The 17076-nt window shown below is 45.0% G+C and overlaps 1 protein-coding gene across 1 annotated transcript in view; it reads right to left on the reverse strand.

Moving 5' to 3' along the window:
- The window catches only part of Syt17 (synaptotagmin XVII), a gene marked incomplete at its 5' end in the record, with an annotated part of 78485 nt that overhangs the window by 18246 nt on the left and 43163 nt on the right, over positions 1–17076 (reverse strand). Inside the window, 2 exon segments of the mRNA XM_005391093.2 lie at positions 11895–12050; positions 14383–14503. Coding sequence (XP_005391150.1) covers positions 11895–12050; positions 14383–14503 — 277 coding nt within the window.

Genomic DNA, 17076 nt, shown 5'->3' on the forward strand with positions numbered 1-17076 from the left:
CATCCCCAGAGACAGACTTTATTTGCATCTGATAGATGAAAAATAGAGGGCTAAAGGGATGCAAAGGTTCTGTTCAAAATGGTACAGCGGCTAAGCTCTGAGGGTCTGGCCTCCAATTTCTCAGCCAAAGCTCATTTCACTACAGCCAAAGGCTTCCTGGAACTTCTGGGAGACAGGTGACACCACAGCCTGAGCCCCACAACCACTGGTATTTTCATTCCCTTTTTCTCCTGTTTGGTGTCAAGGCCTCATGCATGCTAGGCAAGCACCCTTCCACTAAGCCACACTCCCCTACCTGGCCGTGGTATCCAAAAAGTGTAGCTTTCTGCTGCTGCCTGGCAGCTCCGGGCTGCTGACATCAAGAAAAGGAGATGGATGGAGGGATGTCTGGAAAGGTTACTCTGGTTTCTGACCTTATTCCATATGCAAGACTCCCCCAGGTGCTGGTTGAGGCCGCTGAGCCCGAGCTGACTTCCGCTAGCTCTGAGGCACAGAGCAAGCTAACTGCCAGCCTCTGCACGGCCACATGTGGGTGGATGAATCCTCAGCTGCCTGGTGCTACCTGCCACGGGGGTGTGCCTTGAACGATCCTCCACCCAAGAGCACCCAAAATGTAAAACAGCCAGATGGAAAGAAAATCCCCAGGGTGCCTTGGCAGCTGTCTGGTCTTCAAAGGCTGCCTTTGGAACCCAAAAGGATATTTAGGATCTAGCCAAGCTTTCCCACCTGGGTGGACTCTGGTAGCCTTGAGGCTGGAAGAGAGAAGTTGAGGTGGAAACCCTGGGATGGCCTGGAGGTAACAGATCTGTGCTTCCATCACTGACCACGTGGTGGGGGTTCTGTCCTCTAACCATCTCCAAGTTCAATTTCCCAACCACTGAGTCTTCACAATGCACCAAGCCCGTGTGGAACACGTTCATGCATCATTCCCTGCTAGTCCCACAACAGCCCATGAGGTGGGAACCGGGATCTAGAGAGGAAACTCCAACTTAGCAGAGTTCAGTAATTTAGGCAAGAAGGAATGGTCCTTGACATCTACCTACCTGCGGGTTCCACTGAGTCGACCTCCAATATCATGCTCCACAGCTACTTCTCTGAATCCCTGTGCCACCACTCTGGGCCACTACTACACCTCTCTAGGACCAACATAGTGGCCTTGCAGATGATTCTCCTCCCACCAGCTTCCCTGCAACCCCCAGTCAACAGCTGGAATGACATTTTTCACATGGATCTATCACTGCCCCAGGCAAAACCCCCAAAGGCTTCTCAATGTACTTAGAGAAAAACACAACCTTCTTACTCTACCAGCCCTGGTAATCTGCCCCTGCTATTTCTCCAAACTCACGAGGCTGCCTGCTATGGCTATACGGGGGTCCTGTGGGAGAACAGAGGAAGTGCTATTCATAGTATGATCCTCAGAGCACATTAGAAACTTGTTAGACATCCAGAAGTCCAGGTGTCACCCTAGATTTACCAAATCAGAATCTGCAATATAATGAAATCGCCAGGTATCTGAGGATGCATCATACACAGCATGGTCGCTAAGAGTAAGGAGGGCTTTGGAACCGGCCATCTTTTGTTGGAAGTGCAGCTCAACCATTTACCAGCTGGATGACTTTGTACAAGTCACCAGTTACTTCCTGCAGAGTGCAAAAGTAAGTCATACCAGAGAGAAGTCTGGCTTTTGCCCTCGGCTCTCTCAGCCCATGGCAGGTTCTGAGAGGAAAGTGCCTGTGGGCTTTGGCTGTGGGACAGCCCGGCAGTGTGACTTGTGACGCGTGCTTCAGGGCCATGCAGCATGAGCTCTGTCCTCTGGAGAAACTAGACCTCCAGGAGGGGTTAGAGGTGGGTGGTCAGAAATCTACGTAGGATGGTGTCAAGCACCAAGAAAACTCTGGATGCCAAAGTACTCTGTGTCTACTGTCACAAATGGCGACCAGGAGGAGGTAACACTGTCCAGGACTCCATGGGGAGAGAATGCCTGGACGCCCAAGGTGTAGAACCCTCCAGGTTTCTGTTCTATGCGTCTCTGGGCTGATATAATTTGCATCCTGTTGCTATAATAAAACTGTAGTTATAATAGTGGTTTCCTGGGTTCTGGGAGTCCTTCTAGCAAATAATTGGCCTAATGGTGGTCATGGAGATGCCGAGCTTGTAACAAACTGATGTGAAGGGAGGGGTCCTGAGGACTTCCCCTGAATTTAAACTTGGGGCTGGCACTTGCAATGAAGCCAGCTCGTGGACACTGTTCTCTCCCACACTGTAAAGTTGGCTAAACTCACTGCATTTCTCCTTTCTGAGCCTCAGTTTCTGTAGTGGAAAAATGGCCATAAGAATACATCATCCCTTACATATTTGTTCAAAGATTTGACGAGATAATGAATGCATAGGAAGGTTCATGGTAAATTAATTGTCCCCACTGCTCAGACAAGAAAGTGGAGGCTTTAAGAAGGGACCCCATAAACATATGCTCTGGCTATACTGGGGCCAAGTGGGAGAAAGAGGGAGGGTCACTGCTATTCATAGAGGTAAAGCAACTTGCTCATAGGTGCACAGAAGCTGGGTCTGGATGACCTTGGCCACAGCGCCATGCGGTCCCTCGCGAGCTGCTCATGCTCTGTGGGAAGGGAAGAGCAGTGGTATGTGGCTGAGCTGGGACCCAGCAACCTAGTGAGAAACTTAGGGTTCTTCTAGGGTAAGCTGCTCACCTCACATCAGTGCCCCCCACCATTCTCTTCTCTCCTGAGATTCACGTGACGTGACGCTGACTTCTTGATATCTCTTCATAGATGTTTTCTCCCTTTGTTCTTCTTTCCCCTGGTCTTTTCACTCTGTCATTAACACTGTGATTTCTCTTGATCTGTCTTCCGGCCTCCTCTTTCTTGTCATCTCCATTTTGCTACTGAGCCCATCCAGTGAATATTTTATTTCAATTATTGATTGGACTCCTTCAGTTCTAAAACTTCCATTTTTAAAAAAATTCCACCTGTTTGCTGATCTGCTGACATTTTCTACCTTAGCATTTTTCTTAAGAGGGTTCACCTTTATTTCCTGGAGCATGGTTATCATTTCTACTCTAAAGTCTTTGATAGTTCCATCATTTGAGCTCTCTTGTAGTTGGCATCTGTCAGTCATATCTTCTTTAAGAATCTGTCAGATTTTTCTGGTTCCTCATAAATTAAGTCATTTTGGATTGGACCCTGGGCATTTTGAATATTATATTATGAGACTCAGAGTCTAAAGTCTTATTGAAAATGTTGAATATTTTTAAGCAGCTGATAAGGTTAGGTCCAGACCACAGCTTACCTTGCCTTCCGTGTGCTGTTATACCAATGTCAGTTCAATTTTCAACACCTATGCAGTGTTTTTCAGTCCGGCCCCTAATGGGACCCAGAGGGACCACCTCAGGACATGGGTGAGAATCTGTCCTGTAGGTCAATTGTCAAAACCTTTGTTATATCATTTGGGGTGATATCCATGTGTGCACCTTAGAGAAAAACTCAGGAGTTCACACACAAGCTTATGGGGGTCCCTTCTTAAGCTCCTCTCCTTTGTAACTGTCCCCACACTCTGGTTCCCAGGGCACACTCACATAGTCTTCTGGCCAGATGCGGGGGGGGGTGTCCCAGCCTCCCCCGTCACTCACTTCTATGACCAGCTGGGTGTGGAGCCAGCTCTTGCTGCCTGCACCAACCCCTACTCCGACCCATCTCCCACACTCCCAATCCCAGGGCACTGCAAGGAGTGCACATTGGTCTGGTTCTGTGGCTGAGTTGGCACAGATAGTGTCTGTCCTTGGCTCTTGGACACGGAACCAGCTGGCAGCTGGGGGGTGATGGTGATTCGGAGCTGGAGAGGCTGCAGAAACAATCACAGGCAGCTGGGCTGAATTGTTAACTCCAAAGTGCCAGCATTTCAACTCACACTGTGATGATTAAAACAACAGATAGGATTTTTCAAGTGGCTACTTCTGGCCTGGATGGCTCCACGTGCTGATTTGCCTTTAATCCCATAATGGGAAAGATTTGCTACATTTTCCACAAGAGGAATCTGGGACTCACAGAGGTGGAGTCACTTGCTTGAAGTCATGTAGCTAGTTGGTGGTGAGGCCAAGATTCAAACCCACGACTGAGCAGTTCCAGGATCTCTTCCTCTTTGACTGGGTCTGTATACCAGCAGCAGCAGCAGCAGCAGTAGTAGTAGCAGCAGTATCTCTTCCTTACTGCACACTGTGCACATGGTGTAGTCTAAAGCTTATGATATAAAGCATTGAGATTGGAAGCTCTCATCAGAGGAGCGGCCTAAGGTTTAGAAAAGGGGTATCACTGCCCTGTGTCACATGGTTGCTAGGTGGCAAAGGTGACATCTGAATCAAATTAGCCCACTCCAATCCACACCCTACATAATCAAGAATCCTCTCTCTGGGAGACAGAGCTAGGGTTGGTGCCCACTGAGCTGTGTATGAAGGGGAGAAGGCAGGGACTGCAGACAGGAGGAGTGGCAGGTGGGCTGAGCAGGGCCAGGGCTTTGGGGAAATATCTGTGCCCCAGAACAAACCCAGAGCATCTCTTCATCTGAAAAGCACTGTGCTCCTCTCAGACTGGCTTCATCCTCTCTCCTCTGCCAGATCCCCTCAGCTTCCCCACTGTTCTGCTTCCCAAACCCCAACCCTTCTCAATCACATCCACTGCTGCTCTTTGGGCCCAGAGCCTTTCCAGGCAATAGGGCAGCAGCACCACCCCACAGATCTCCCATCCATTTCTGTAGTGCCTTCCCACCCATCTCGTTGCCCCAGCAGATTCAATTAACCAATTTGATGCTGCAGCTGCAGAAAGCCAAGCAATTATGGAAAATAGAGCAGGTGCCTTGGCATGCACTCTCACAGTGGGGCCTGGGAGGCCTCCAAACAGACAGAAGGTGGGGAGCGAGGCAGAACAGTCTGGCCCAAGGCTGGCCAAACCAGTCTGTGCAAGGGAGCCTCCTGAGAGCTTTGAAAAATACAGATGCCCTAAAAGCAAAACAAAAAAGCAGATGCCCTGGTTGTTTTAACTACTGTGGGCTGGAAATCAGGCATCAAGGCTTTTTGTTTTTGTTTTTGTTTTTTAAGTCCTTATCTTAGCATCGCCCTACCCTCTTTTGGATACTGTGACAAAACACCTGAGGCTGGGGAATTTAAGAATACAGCCTTGCTCCAGGTTCTGAAGTGTGGAGAGTGTAAGAGTATGGTGCTGGCATCTGGTGAGGGCCTTCTTGCTGCAACACAGCACAGTGAAAGGTATGCCCTGGTGACACTGAGCAAGTATGCAGTACTAGCTTGCATCTCTGGCCCTTTTCTTACAAAGCCACTAATGCCATCATGGGGCCCCAGCCTCATGGCCTCATCTAATTCCAATTGCCTCCCAAAGGTCCCACCTCCAACCCTCAATATATGAGTTTAGAGATTAAGTTTGCAACACATGAACATTTGGGCGTATATTTGAACTGTAGCATTTCCCAAACAATACTAATATACAGACAGCTTTAGGGACTTGAATATTAGGCTGGGCAGGGACCTACACTGGAGAGTTTGGCTCTTTTAAACATACACGGAAAGGTCATCCCTCATCCTGATTCACTTTCTAGGTCTTCCAGGTGTTTGCTCCCCAAAGTGTTATCTGCAGACCTACAGCATGAGCATCTTGTGGGAACTGTTGGAAATGTGCCCCTCCTCAGATCTGATCCAGGAGGTCAGAATCTGCATTTTAACCAGTTCCTGGAGTCACCTATGTATGGGAAAGTTTGAGAGGCCACATTTTCTAGTCCTCACTAGAGATAACAAGGGTTGGCAAAGGGCGAGGTGTGTCTGGCTTTGCCTGATTTCCCTTCTCCAGCGCTTCAAGGCTGCCCATGCTGGTTACTCCTAATGGATCCCCACTGAAGCCCATGCCCAGGTCAATCTGGCAGCAGCTGCCCTGAGAGGTGAACAGGGTATATGGGCAGCAAGGCGTGGGCCTTCCATGCTGACCCAGGCAGCCTGCCCACTCCCACTCCTGAAAGATGAAATCAGCCTCTTCTGGAGCAGAAGCCCTGCATGACCTCTTACCCCCAGGACCCCTCTGCTGATCCTCCCCTCTCCTCGTCCTTTGGTTCCCAACTCATGTGTCACCTCCTCTCACACTGAGTCCAGGTCAGACACTGCACATACTCTGTGTCTCTTCTCCACAACCCTTAGACCATTAGCTAGTATAGCAACTGATTTGTGTCCCTCTGTCTCCTTACGAGAACTAAGCACCATGAGAACATGGCCCATGAATATCTGCTCTTTTTCTCTCTTACTGCAATATGGGAACTTGAACCCAGGGCCTTTACATCGAGTTACATCCCCAGTCCATTTCTAAAATTTTTATTTTGAGACAGGGTCTCCCTAAGTTGTTAAATTACTCAACCTGGGCTCCAATTTGTCACCTTCCTCCCTCAGCCTCCCAGAGTGCTGGGACTGCAGGCATGCAGCATCACACCCAGCCCGGCTCCCTTCTGAATACACAGCATCTAGCCAGGTACATGGTAGGATCTCAAAGAACAGTTATTCCTAAGGACCAATACCTGCTCGACTCCTGGCCAGGAAGATGAATCCCAACCCCTTCTTCCTATAACCGGACGTTGCAGGCAGCAATGCCCCTACCTCCCTCACCCCAGGTCCTGGGGACATTCCCGAACCAATTGCCCTTTGACTAAACTCACCATGGGAGCAAGAATTTTGAGTGTCTTTCAGAAGGTCAGGCAGCTGGGGAAACCAGCACTTAGAGGAAACTGAAGGAGGTAGAGGGCTGAAAGCAAATGACATGACATTTGTTCCCCTCTAACACAGAGATCCCCCCTACAAAATTTTATCTCTACCAAAGAGCTTCTCTGCCAACACTGGGGAAGACAGGGACAGGAAGGTGACTGACCTTCTTGCAGACAAGCCTCGGGGTGGCATCTGGCTGCCCAAGTAATTATAGTATTTGTCCTTCAAGAAACAATAACAGCTACTACTTAGAGCACTTACTCGCAGCCAAATGCTATTCTACACCTTTACCCATATCAACTCATTTGAACTTTTACAATAACCCACTGAAGTAAATACCGTACACCAATTTCATTAGTGAGGAAGCTGAGGCAAAGAAAAGCCAAGCAAAGTGCCAAGATCACAGACCAAGTAAGCAGCAAACGTGAATCTGAGCCCAGGGTCGGCCCCTGACCGCTGTGCTCCACTCGCTGGCAGCAGCAGTGAAGGAGTGGCAGCTTTTCTCAGGGAGAGGAACCAGCGTCCTGCGTCAGCATCCAGGGATTTCTTTGACTTTCTTCAGTTCTGAGCAGCTCAAATTGCAATTTTTTCCTTTTTTTCTTTAATTGTAGTAAAATGCACAGGAAATGTATCATTTGAACTACTTTTAGGCGTACAAATTAGTGGTGCTAAGTACGTTCACACTATTATGCCATTGCTGCCACCACCTACCTCCAGAGCTTTCTGTATCTTCCCTAACTAAACTCTATGCCATGAAAAATTAAGTCACTATGGGCCCTATCCTCAGCCTAAGGATGTCCACTCTACTCTCTCTATGATTATAATGACCCTAGGCACCTCATATAAATGGGAACCTCATATGAATGGAATTATTCAGTGTTTGTCCTTGTTGATGGTTCTTTCACTTAGCACATCTTCAGGGTTCATCCGTGTTGTAGAAGGTGCCAGAATTTCTTTATTAAGGCTGACTATAATTTCTTTGTATGTGGATACACCAGATTCATTTCTGTTTCTATTCATCCATCGCTGGACACTTGGTTTGCTTCTGTATTTTAGCTATTGTGAATAATGCTACTATGAATACTACTGAATAAAAATGAGTCTCTGCTTTTAATTGTTTTTTGGTATATATCTAGAAATGGAGTTGTTTGGTTATATAGCAATTCAATTTCTAATTTTTTGAAGAATTGCCATTGAGTTGCCTGCCCTTCTTCCCTTCCTCCTCCATCCTTCCCTTCCTTCCTGCCTCCCTCCTTCCCTCATTCCTTCCCTCCATCCCTCCTTCCTTTCCTTTTTTTTTTTCACTTCAAATAATAGCCAAGTATCTCAGTGGCCAACCCCACTTCACTTTCAGTACACCTTTCTGAATTTCCCAGAAGACCTCTGGACTGCATGCGGCTCTCTCAGGAACTGAAAAGCAATTTTCCTGTCTTTTCTTTTTTAGACTTTAGCTATAGAAGTCACCTGATTGGAAACTGCAGAAGAGTCCTCCTCCTACACAGAAAGAGAACTGTTCAGAAAGCCTGGCCCAGCAGCTAATTACAGGCTTTTCCCAGGGATTCTTGTAAATGCTTAAACCGCAGATCAACCTGATTTTTGTTAGGCAGTGTTTGGAAACACAAGAATGGGCTAGGTTTCAGATCCTCCTTGGAGGTGACAGCTCTTCCCTCTGCAGACAAGGAAAGCAAGTAGAACCTTGTGGAACCGCATTCAGGAGAATCGCAGCTTTGCCTAGATTACACCAGCTCAGCCCCATTTCTTTTATTATTCCAGCCAGCAGCCTTTAAGTGAAATGCCAGTCAGCCGGGATTCCCACAAAAGCTGTGGTTCTGAACCCCAGCTGAGCATTAGGAATCTCTGGGGCATTGTAAAAGTGAGTTTAAAGGTACATATACAGTTGTCTCTCCCCCTTATCTGCAGGGATCCATCCAAAGCCCCCAGTGGATGTTTGAGACTGGGAATAATACAACCCTATGTATATTTCTTCCTATGTACATATATGACAAGGTTTAATTTATAAATTAGGCATAGTAAGAGGTTAACAACAATAACCAGTAATAAAATAGAACAGCTATAACAATGTATTAGTGAAAGTTACATGAATGTGCTCTGTTTATTTCTGGAATTTTTCATTTAATATTTTAATATGTCTATGTTGTATCTTTTATTAAATTATGTATTACAAACACTTTTCTCCATTTAATCACCTACCAATGATTAATATACTGAACAGATGTACGGATTTCACTCAACCAACCTCCTGTTGCTGAGCACATGAACGAATAGATTTTAGTTTTCCATATTACAAAACAACGCTACTTTATTCATCTTTGTACTTAAATCTTTGTTCATACCCTTAACTGTTCCCATATGGCTAAATTCCTAGTATCCGTAGTAAGGAGAAAGAATGACTGAGATTTCTGAAGCTTTTGACCTCTACTATCAAATACTGCTCTAATACATTTATTCTAGGATACATTTATTCCTGGGAGTTGGCAGTCTCTTTTAGGATATTTGGGTAAAGGGAAACAGCACTTAGAACAGTCCGTGATATTTTCCTTTTTGTTTCAGTTTGATCCAGATTTATTGTTCTCTTTTTATCATGGCAAATTTTAATTCACTAAGTATAGACAGACACTTACTCCCACAAGGAAGTGTCTCTGTTTTTATCACAGTACACCAGGCAACAGCATTAAAGAGTTATTAAAAGTAGAGAGCGAAACCCACTTGTCTTATTGGCCTGGAGGGACAGGACACATTCACTGTTAAGTAAACAGCAGCAAGAGTCAGCACGACGTCCCCGGAGGGGTCTCGTAAGCCCTGTAGGTCAGGGATAACGCCTGTCTGGTTCTCTGTGCTGTTCATAGCACTTGGAAACCACGTCTGGCCCAGGGAAGGTGTTTAATATGTACTTGTTCAATTCATGAATGACTTTTTGAAAGACCTCCACCTGTGGGTACTGTGTGTGCACCCCAGGAATGGTGTGGAATGATGTACCCCAGCATGCTAAAAGGGGTGCCTTCAGGGAGAAGAAACTGTAAGGCTGAGGAAGGGAGCAAAACTTCTACTCAGTAACAGCTGCGAGGCAGCTTCCTCTGAGCCAAGCTCAGCACTCAGCACCGTGCGGGTGGTGATCTCACTGAACCTACCATCCTGTTGTTATTCTCATGTCACCATTGAGAAAACCTAACACACAGATCTTGCCCAAGGCCACCAAGGTGGGTGGGTGGCAAAGCCAGCCCATGCACCTCACCCCTCTGCTCTTCTGATCCTCTGTCCTCCTACACCTTTCTGTTGCATCCCTCATTACAACAAGCGTGTGCTGCTTTTGCCATCGAATTTTAGGTCAAGTATGAAAGTGTCAGGACTTTCCATCTGGGCTCTCAGTGCCCTCTGAGGTCCCCTCATCATCCAAGCATACCACAGGAAGTCCTCTATTCCAGAGGGACTCAGGAATAAATGTTTTGTGCTTGATCTGTCTTGGTTTGGTAACATTCTTACTAACTGCCATTTAAGGCTTCGACAGAAATCCCTGTCTTCTGTCTGGACCAGAAACTTAGGGAAGCACAGCCCTTGTGTGCCTGTAACTCCACCTGGACAGCAGTTGTCACAGACTGCATCAGTGCCATCTTTACATCTGCACAGGGCAGGCATTCCTTGATGTGACACAGACCCGCCTGGTGACAGGCCCCGGGACATTCAATCTACCTTGCAGGGTCCCCGAGGAGGGACATGTGTAGTCACGGTGGTAAGAAACAAGGAGCTCTTGCAGAGAAGCCTGTGTTTTTTCAGCTTGTGGGAGACCTGGGGTCTCTAAACAGAGGAGTTTCCAGTTGGACTCCTCGAGGGTAATGTTGAATCCCCGATGCCAGCACTCTCTGGTGCTTGGGGAAATGCAGACCCTTGACCTTGGAACTGGCAAGACCAGAACTTGACTCTCCCAGCCTGAGACACTGGGTAGGCTGCTGGGTTTCAAGTCCCAGTCCCTCCCCCTGTAACTGGAGGATGATGACATTGACTTGACTTGACAGGGACAGTTATGGTGATTCCTAGCAATGAGATAGGGAAGTACCTGCTGCGATCAGGACAAGGGAAATAACAACCATTACTTCTACTCACTGTAACCCCACTCTGTGCACAGTTTCTAAGGCGGCTCCCACTGATCCCCACCACTCACTATTTACACCCTAAAGAAATCCCTTCCTCACGAGTGTGGGCGGAACTAGTGAGCTGCTTTAATGAATCATGTAGGGCAAAAATGATTCTTTCTTGCCCTCTTTTGCTCCCTCCCTTGATCACTGTGATGGGAGCCATCTACCATGCTATGAGTTGCCCTATGGAAAAGTCCACATAGGCATGGAGGTCACTGGCCAACAACCAGGAGGAAACTGGGCCTCCAGTCCCACCGTCAGCAGGGAGCTGGATCTGAAACAACTGTGTGAGAGAATCTGAAAACAGATCTTCTCTGGCCGGGCCTGCAGATATGAGTACAGCCTTGCCTGAGAAACTCAGCCAGAACCAGGGAAGCTAGGCCTGCCTTCTGAGCTACAGGGACTGTGAGATAATAAATGCTTGCTGATTTAAGCTACTACATTTTACAGTGATTTACTATGCAATAATAGATAACTAACACACCCTGGAAACAATGGATTAAATTACACTCTGGAAAAATAGACAAAATTCTACCAGACAATAGTACTTACACCTCTGCTTAAGCAACTGGAATCATCACCATCATCATCACCACCCTCACCATCTAAGCTAATATACAATGAGTACTTACTATGTACCAGGGAGTTACACAGTTGTAAGTCATTTAGCTCTTCACACAAACCCTTACTGTATACCTTTTATGAATGAGGAAACTTAGGCTCAGAGGCATTAAATAACTTGCCACAGGTACCAGTTATCATGTGGAAAGTCCAAGAAATGTAGTACCAGAACTGGATTGTTCTACGGATCAATGAGTCTTACACAATTCATAGGTGCTAAGTGAATTTGAACCTGGTAGCTGAACATCGGCTATCAAATTTTTAAACATAACTCTCTCTCTAGATGGCTTCTGTCTCTAGGACAGTAAATTGAAATGTCTTACTTAGGGCTCACCAGGATCTCGGATGCTACATACCTGTAAACACTAGGCTAGCATTTTCCAGTTCTTCTTGAGGAACTTTGAAGCTGAAGGATTCGTTGTAGAAAGGGTCGATTGTGCCTCTTAAGAAGGATGTCTTCTTGGTTTTCACAAGCTTGAGACCATGCACCAGCTGGATCTTCACAAATGGGTCTGAGAATAGGATACAACATCACAGAATACTGGAGATCATGACATGTCAGCCTAATCCATCTATCCATCCATCCTTTCATTCATCCATTATTCAATCATCCATACATCTGTCCATTCATCCATCTACCTTGTCATCCATCTCTCAACCTATCCATCCATTCATCCATCTATTCATTCATTCATCCGTCTTCCCCTCCACCTGTCAGGTCATCTTTATCATCATTTCATTATCCTTTTATCTATTCATTCTGTCATCCATCCATCCAAGTTCCTTTCTATCAACAGCCCAACCATCCATCGATCCTTTCATCTATTTCACCATGAGTCCATCTCTTGATTCCCATCTGTTGATCTATTCATCCATTCATCCTCCCCCTATTCATCACTCTAGGTATCTTTCTTCTGTTTCATTTATTTATTCTCCCATCTACCCATTTATTTTATTACCTATGCATCATTTTCCTACTTCCTTATTTGCTCATCTCTTTCTCTCTTCCTCCAGTTATTTATTTATTTATTTATTTATTTATTTATTTATTTTGGTTTTTCTCCGGTACCGGGAACCGAACTCAGGACTTTGCGCTTGCCAGGCAGGCACTTTTGCCACTGAGCTAAATCCCCAGCCCCCAGTTATTTAATATTTACCAAACTCCTCCCAAGTTTTGGGTATGAAATTCATTTTGTAGTTGAGAATACTGAGAAATCAAAATAAAAAATGATATCCCATCCATCTGATACAAAGAACTGGTAATGAATGGGTCAATAACACCTTGGCAGGTAAACAAATTCAACCTATTAAATAAGTGTGCTTCGATCACAGTTGCCTATGAATGTGGGTTTCAAACATAAAGCCTTACTTAGCTTGTCGTTGTTTTAGAACTGTCACTGCCTTAATGTTCAGACATCTATTTAAGTCATCCTGATAAAGGAGAAATGCGTGTTTGTTTATGGCTTTTTGTAAATATAAATGCAGTGATCTATGGCTTTAAACATTTTTTGTGTGTCTGTGAAAATGTTTGTTAACTCAGACCATAGTTATTTACAGGAAAATGGAGCATGTAATTGTTCTTCATGTGCAAGAGCTGTTTCTCCCCAAACTTTAGTCAGCTGATTTGTCCTAAGATTACTTGTAAAACCTGAAATCTAGTGATTAAACAGAAGTGAGTATTCTAAAAAAAAAAAAAATGACTCGCTTAAGAGCTGGCTGGTGGAGGCAGAATCAGACTCAGGGCCTATTTTGCCTCTCTGTCTGTGGACACTCATTATCACGAACGTGAACCCGTGACCCATACACAGGAAAGCAGAGATGGGTGAATTAAAATTATCATCTTTATATCTTTTTATAGTTATGTACATTATCTGACTTAATATTTGTTTAAGCAATCCAGTGAGATAAATACAGTTTTATGTCAGTTTTTGAGATGCAGAAATTGAGGCATATAGTAACTTCCCCAAGGCCACATCATTTGCAAATAGTAAACTGAATCAAACTGAGATTTGGTTTCCGGCCGTTTGGCTCCAGAAGCCTTATTCACTTTATCATACAGACTCTCACTGTGATGAGTTTGAACCTCTCCAGCCTTTATATCGTTTTTTGCCATTGGAACCTTTGAAACCTCTGCTTTATAATGTGGCTTTTGAGCATACAAGGCATCTTCTAGATTCAGCTGTCACCTGACTACTTTGGCTGTTGCCCTTACAGAAGACAGCGTTTCCATTATCAAGTTGAAGAATCCCAGTGATCTTGCTTAAACAATATCCTTGTGCTGTCATGGGAGAAGCTACATACAGACACTATGGAATTTGCTCCATTTCATTACAAGTGATATGTGAAGGGGTTTGCTATAAAACAGCAGATGCTTAACAACAGTCTTTCAGTGCTAGGATTTATAAGGTTTGTGGTACTTGTGCGATGAGCTGGGAAAAAAAGCTCAGGCTGTGTTCACCATGACTGCTGATCAGAATGAGCAGTTACAGCACACCACCCGCGCCTGCAGCACGGCGTCTCTACTCCAGCTACAGTGTTTGGAAAGGCAAGTCACTTCTTTGCGGCTTCAAGTGTTCAAAGAAGATCTAGATTTCAGTAGTGACTATACCCAGTCACAATCAACTCCCTGACTCAGATAGGGTTCTTGAGATGACATCATTTACCTGTTGCATCCTAAGAGATGCGTGATCATTTATTTTCCTTCTGCGACAAGCGTCCTACTCTGAATGCTCTCCACCCTCATAGAGTCTTATCAATAGTATCCAGGGTGCAGAAAAGTTGGGTTCTCCAAAACACACTGATGTCCCCTTAAAGAATTGGGGGGAGGCAGGGATCACACAGTACCTGAGCCTTGGCTCACATCTGTCTGCAGAAGTTGCTTGGCTCGAATGATGTCAACGTTCAGCCTCCCGGCGCTCGGGAGATAATTCAGTGACAGAAGCAGCTCCCCAAGCTCCACTTCATTCTGCAGAGAAAGAAAATGGTCAGAAATGTGCTTTCTTCCTTTTATTCTTTTTTGTGCCCACCATGCAGGAAACTGACTCCAGCAACTCACAATGAGTTGCTGTAGGTAGAACAGTTGACAGTGAGTGCTTCTTTCTTTGACTTCTTTTAGTTTCTGCCTGCAATTACTCTCTTCAGTCCATCTCAGAAGGTTTTTCCTACTCTCAAATGCTTAGCAGAAGCAGCAGCAGCAACAACCATAACAGCAAAAGCATTGATAATTTAAAAATCTAATATGCCATCTACTATGCTAAGCCTTTTATATGCAATAAGTAATTGAATCTTCATGGTGAGTCCATGAGGTACAGTATTCATATTAATCTCATTTAATAGATGACAAAACTAAGGTTCGGAGAGCTTAAATAACACATTCAAGGTCAGATGACTAGAAAGTGGGAGAGCTGGCCTTTGGACCCAGGGAAGCTGACTCCAGATACTCTAACCACCGTGTTACTCCGCCTCCCCCACGGACACCTGCAAAGAAGCTACTAGGGGAGATGCTGTTCTTAACCTGTAGCCCACAGCATAACCCACACTTGTTTCACCATGGCAACGTTCAGCATGTGACCTCTCACTGAACAGTACCCATAGTCTCAGTATCAGTGCCATGACATTTGTGGAAAATCCACAGAAGCACCTAAGTGTGACTCCATACTGTCCAAATGGCTACAAAATAGGAGCCTCTACTTCTTCCTTTTTAAAAAAATTGTAAAATTTTCAACCATTTCAAATTAATAGGCTAACATAACTCATATACATACCCTCATCATCCAGTTGTAATAATGAGCAACAAATTTGGCCAAATGATGTTTTACCTATTCTCCTACTTGTATAAACATTTTGCTAAACATTACAAATCCCAGATATGGTGTCCTTTTACCTAAATATCCTTCAGTGCCTCTAAAGGATGAGATCTATCATCCAACTATTCCCCCACTCACCTACCCAGCAATCCTCCATCTTTTTACCTATCCATCCATCCATCCATCCATCCATCCACACCCCGCCTCTATCACCCATTCATCCATCCGTCCCATCCATTCATCATTTCATCCCCTCTATCCCTTTTGGTGTCAGTCATACAGCAAATGAAGCCAAGTGGCATCTCTAGGACAGAGCTTGGCTCATCACATATACTCAATAAACATCTGTTGACAGGATGAACATGAAACCAGAAGATTCCTGTACAGAGCAAGTTAGGCCCAAACAAACAAGAAACAATCTTGCACATTAACTCCAGGTTGGAAACTGGCTGCCTGTGGGTGTGTTGTTTGGCTCATGCCATATTTAAACAGATAATTATTTGTGAATTATTATGAAACTCAAGAATTAGGATATTTTGCAGGTTTTTTTTTTTTAAAAAAAAAACAACCTGTATTTCTTGCCTTGTATGAAAAAAAAGAAGGTCTGGTAATGCCAGGCTCATGTTCCCACTGGAAAGTGACAAGATTCTTTGTTTGGCCAAACTTAACTCAAGCTCCAGAAATTTCTCCTCAGCCCTTTTTTGACACTGCCTTGCAAAATCCAGTTGTAGTGAAGAACACTACTAAGTTCATTTAACAAGAACTCCTCACCCTTCATACCTGATCACCCTCTGCATCTGAAGTCTGATGATGTCTGATCACCCCAGAGTTGAACCCAAAGCTGCTTCCCCTCCACAGAATTGCATCATCATGGTCCCCCTATCTGTCATGCTGGTCCTGAATCATGTCTGGCTAACTGTGCTTTAACAAGTATCACTGAGTACTTCTTCTTTATCATCAGGCAGTGCCCACTGAATGAGATCTGCCCCTTATATGGGGCACATCTGCCCCTTATATGGAAATTCCGTATACTCTTTTGTCTTCTAAGATGACTGGAAGTTTTCCATGCTAGGGATGTTTGTTTTAATATCCTTATCATGTAGAGATATATTCTGAAGGATATATAGGTGAAAGGACACCATATCTGGGATTTGTAATGTTTAGCAAAATGTTTGTACAAGTAGGAGAATAGGTAAAACATCATATGCCCCATCTGCTCACCTTCACCCCTTTGGGTTCCTGCCACCCTGCCCTAGGGATATGATTTCCCAAGACAGGAATGGTCAACTCAGTGTCCTAAGCAAATAGAACAAGCTTAGATACCTTTACACAATTGCTAGAGACTTTCTGCTGGTTCTCAGGGACCTAGAAGAGGCAGCAACCTTAGGTATGACCTTGAAGTCACGTTCACCCTCAGGCAAGCAGGCTGGGAATTCTGCAGGAGCCCAGGTCATGGAGAAGCCATCTATATTCTCCCAGACTTTGCTCCTCTCAGGTTACAAATCAGAGTGACACCTCCCTCCTTTGAAAGTCCACCAGCTTCTGATGGAGCTTTACACAGTGGGGATCGGGGGGTGGGTTGTAATGTAGTCAGTTGAGCTGCATAAACAGGATGCAAACATGGATCCTAAAAATCTAGTGTCACTGAAGGTATTTTATTTAGTGATGGGTCAACTAAAAAAGAGTATGGCAAGGAATTAGCTTACCTATATGGGCCAGCACATATATATAT

The sequence above is a fragment of the Chinchilla lanigera genome, unplaced genomic scaffold, assembly GCF_000276665.1.
Source record: "Chinchilla lanigera isolate Chin_1 unplaced genomic scaffold, ChiLan1.0 scaffold00041, whole genome shotgun sequence".
NCBI lineage: Eukaryota > Metazoa > Chordata > Mammalia > Rodentia > Chinchillidae > Chinchilla > Chinchilla lanigera.